The 3,731-nt window shown below is 37.6% G+C and overlaps 1 protein-coding gene across 2 annotated transcripts in view; it reads left to right on the top strand.

The window, feature by feature from the left end:
* Window positions 1-3,079, top strand: part of LOC119599432 (myotubularin-related protein 10-B-like) — a 25,680-nt gene extending 22,601 nt beyond the window's left edge. The window contains exon 13 of one of the 2 annotated variants that reach the window (XM_037949203.1): window positions 1,420-3,079. In XM_037949203.1, coding sequence (XP_037805131.1) covers window positions 1,420-1,962 — 543 coding nt within the window. In that variant the 3' untranslated portion in view covers window positions 1,963-3,079. The remainder of the gene's footprint in view (window positions 1-1,419) is intronic. The other variant, XM_037949204.1, reaches the window with a different exon arrangement.
* Window positions 3,080-3,731: the final 652 nt, after the last annotated feature.

Genomic DNA, 3,731 nt, shown 5'->3' with positions numbered 1-3,731 from the left:
TTGCTGTCACTATTTGTTTAATGGTGTGCACTTTGGTTTCATTGTGGAACAGTAACACTACAAATACAATGAATGAATATCTCATTATTTGAATTTCCAAGAATTTAAAAGCAGATCCAAACTTCTAAACACTTAACTCCTTGGATCTGGGTGATGTGACCATCATGTCACGAAAAAGTCTGACTGTAGGCCAGGTGACACTAACCTGCTGTCATGGGCATTTCGGCTGAAGGCTGGTGTCAGGAAAGACACGCCACGAGTGCATAAATCTCTTGGGAGGTTTATTACTCATTTGGCGATTTTGCATTATTCCCATAGATATACCATTGTGGAATGTAATGTCTATGAGCCTTGACTAAAAGAGTGCTGGCTCCATGGAGGACAGCATTTCTTTGTCTAGCATCATATTCCTGGCACTGTGACTAGCAACACAGGTTGCATTACAGAGAATTAGATATTATGAAGCAATAAAAAGAATGACATAATAGAGTGTTACATATTTTTATTTCTCTTTCACTGAGTAGTAGACTACCTAGAGAGGTGATTTGGAGTCTGTGCAAAGGAAACTATTACTATGTGGATAATGCAAATCAAGTGGCAAATATGGACCTTTGTAAATGGCCAAAAAGCTAAAAACGCTTATGTGTAAGAAGAGGAAATAACATTGCTACTAGGAGGCATAGAGTCTTGTCACCGCTCACGCGTGTTCATGGTCAACCGGCCTACAAGCCACCGCCCAGGAGAGCAGCCAGTCGCATAAGCCTAATGCCTGGATTTTTGGTCATGTGATTGCTGTGATGCAGCTGGATCCAAGGGGTCAAGGATGATCTTAGAAAAAGTTGATCATGTGTAAAGTGACATCTCTATGATTTCAAAGTTTCCTGTTTTCTGATTCTGTCAGTCTGGCATATGCCAAGTTGATCTTGGGTGTCTGGGATGCCGCCTTCCCATCTCAAATTGGAGTGCCAGCTTAGAAGTGTTGGTAGTCTGTGGAGACTTTTCTTCATCTTTACGATTTGTCTCCTTCATTAGGAATAGTGGGCCTTCAGTACCTATATTAATTTATGAACGTTGTTGTCCTTTTTGGGGGTATTTGTTGTGAATAAATTAAAATGAGCCTGAATTAATAGAGTGAGATAATATTTTGAGGAACTGGTACCATTAGTAGGAGATTATATGTCCATGTAGATTGTTTATGTATTATGTTTATGCATAGTATTTTCTTCAGATTTATTGTTAATATTTTGATCTCATAGTAGATTCTTTTATTTTGTTTTAACTATGTATAGTAAAACCTCTCTGCTTTGCCTTTTTCTTTCTCATATCTGCTAGATGATTTAGACATATTCATATATATTCTAAAGATTTAAAGAGGGGTAACCAAATAATGATTGTTAAACTTCACATTTTCTCGAAAAGGTATTACAACGTGAAAATCCTCAGCAACCAGTGTACCTCAGACCTGTTTGGTCTTGGTGGGCGGAGGATCACGACTGGCTGGGCAGCGAGCAGAACGGATCCTCAGAAAGCGTAAAGGGGAGGAGATCAGCAGCACGTGACCTCTTCCTCAATGTGCACTACATTCAGAATTTAATGGAGTCCCTGTCGGTGAGTGGGGCCCTGGGGCGCCTGAGAGACCCTGTTTCGAGTGCGCATCACACGTGGCACCGTATACAGTACTTGTTAGGAGATAGTGGGCCCTTGCCGTATGACCCAAACGCTCCTCTGGGGCCTTTGCAAATTGATGCAAGCTTGAGAGTTGATGTGGCCCTTAGTAGTCTCAAACCATGGCATGAATGCTTCAGTGGATGGATATCTGAGCCGTCTGTCACCATAAATGAAATAGACTCGCTCTCCAGACAGTCCACCACAACTGTGCAGCACTGGGAGCACGTGCGGCAAATCTACTACACCATCAAGAGCCACCTGTCAGAGACCCTAACTAACGGTGTTGCTGAATAGACTATATTGTTGGAATTTGATTTTTTGCCAGTGAATATATTGCTTTATGAAAATGTAATTGATATATTATCATATATAATTTAAGATAACTGATGTATAGTTTGTTAGAGCTTAGAGATTATCATTAACAATTTTTGCTGCAAAGTATTAAAGGAAAGATATTTTACAGAAACTTTGAGAGATTCCATTAGAGCAGAAAACCTCTCTCTGTCCATAATGGCACAACAAGTGCTTCCTCATTTTTATAGACAAAGACAGCAAACGGATATCAGTTAATGGGCACATTAAGGAATGTATGTTAGTACGCTTCTGTTTTGGCTTGCATTGCATTGCTTGAATAGCATTGCCTGCAGTTGTTTAAGGATAAATGGATCATTTGAATATTTGGGGTTTAATTATGGTGTTAGGCTGTTTGATCTCATTTTTCAAATGTGTAAATATTAATTTATGTTTAACATTATTATGGAAAGCAGTAAGTATATTACTGTGATTGTATGTTATCGTTATTGCTTTTATAGTCACAAATATGTAGTCAGTCATAAGTTCCTCCTCCGATTTGTGATTTAAGCGACTCCTCATTTTGAAGGTTCAGGTGATATGATTTGTTGGAAGTTCAGTTGCATGTTGTCTGAATCTGTGTAGCCATATGAAGAGAAAAAAAAAAAAGTGCTACATAGTGTTTAATTTCATGTGCAAAAATGTTTTGCCTTGCAGTACACAAAGCAGGTGGCAAGCTCATGACCCAGGTCTCTTGAGCAAGCCAGTTGATAATGAAGTCTTCCCTCTGTCACAGCCCAGTTACTTGTACATTATAGAGAATATGGTCAGTAACAGCACGTCTTCTTCCTCTTAGCCATATAAGAATGATGTCTCCGTATGTGCAAGAGAGACCAAGGGTTATGTGTCGCATCAGCTTATTTATAGAAGACTGAAAAGGATGAGATTGGATTGGCAGGCTGTCGTCAAAGAATCTAAGGTATTGTAGGTGTGTATCTGATCACTTAGTTCTATATTAAAACAAAATGTACTATGTTGTTATGAACACTCAACATCCAATACATGGACACAATAGTGAGCCACACATATATATGAAAAATGTATAATATAGACATCATATATATATATATATATATATATATATATATATATATATATATATATATATATATATATATATATATATATATATATATATAACGGAATATGTTAAACTAGGGATTACGTGTAATCCCTGAAATAATCAGGAATTCGTGTAATTGGTGTGACTATCATCAAATACAGTTTAATGTTTATTATTAAATATGATACATATAGAGCAGCTTGTACGGTATATCAAAAATGCACTGACTTCTAAATGGTAAAATATATCAGCAGAAAAACTATAAGATCTTATGAAATTAAGAAAAAAACTGGTCACAGCAATTACATGAAATCTCAGGTTATTTCATGGTTTATGTGTAACCACTAGTTTCACATATTCCCTTTAAAACAAACAAACAAACAAAACACACACACATACACACACACACACACACACACACACACACACACACACACACCACACACACACACCACACACACACACCACACACTCAAACAACAGACAGACTATAACAACACACAACACACTGACAGCACTACACACACACAACACACACACACACACACACACAACACACACACACACTTATCTCTTATCTCTCTCTATCTTACTTTCTCATCTCTCATCTCTTCTATTCCTCTATTCAACTCATCTTCATCTCTCGTCT

Source organism: Penaeus monodon, chromosome 42 (assembly GCF_015228065.2).
Source record: "Penaeus monodon isolate SGIC_2016 chromosome 42, NSTDA_Pmon_1, whole genome shotgun sequence".
Lineage (NCBI taxonomy): Eukaryota > Metazoa > Arthropoda > Malacostraca > Decapoda > Penaeidae > Penaeus > Penaeus monodon.
This window is presented reverse-complemented; position numbering and strand designations above follow the sequence as displayed.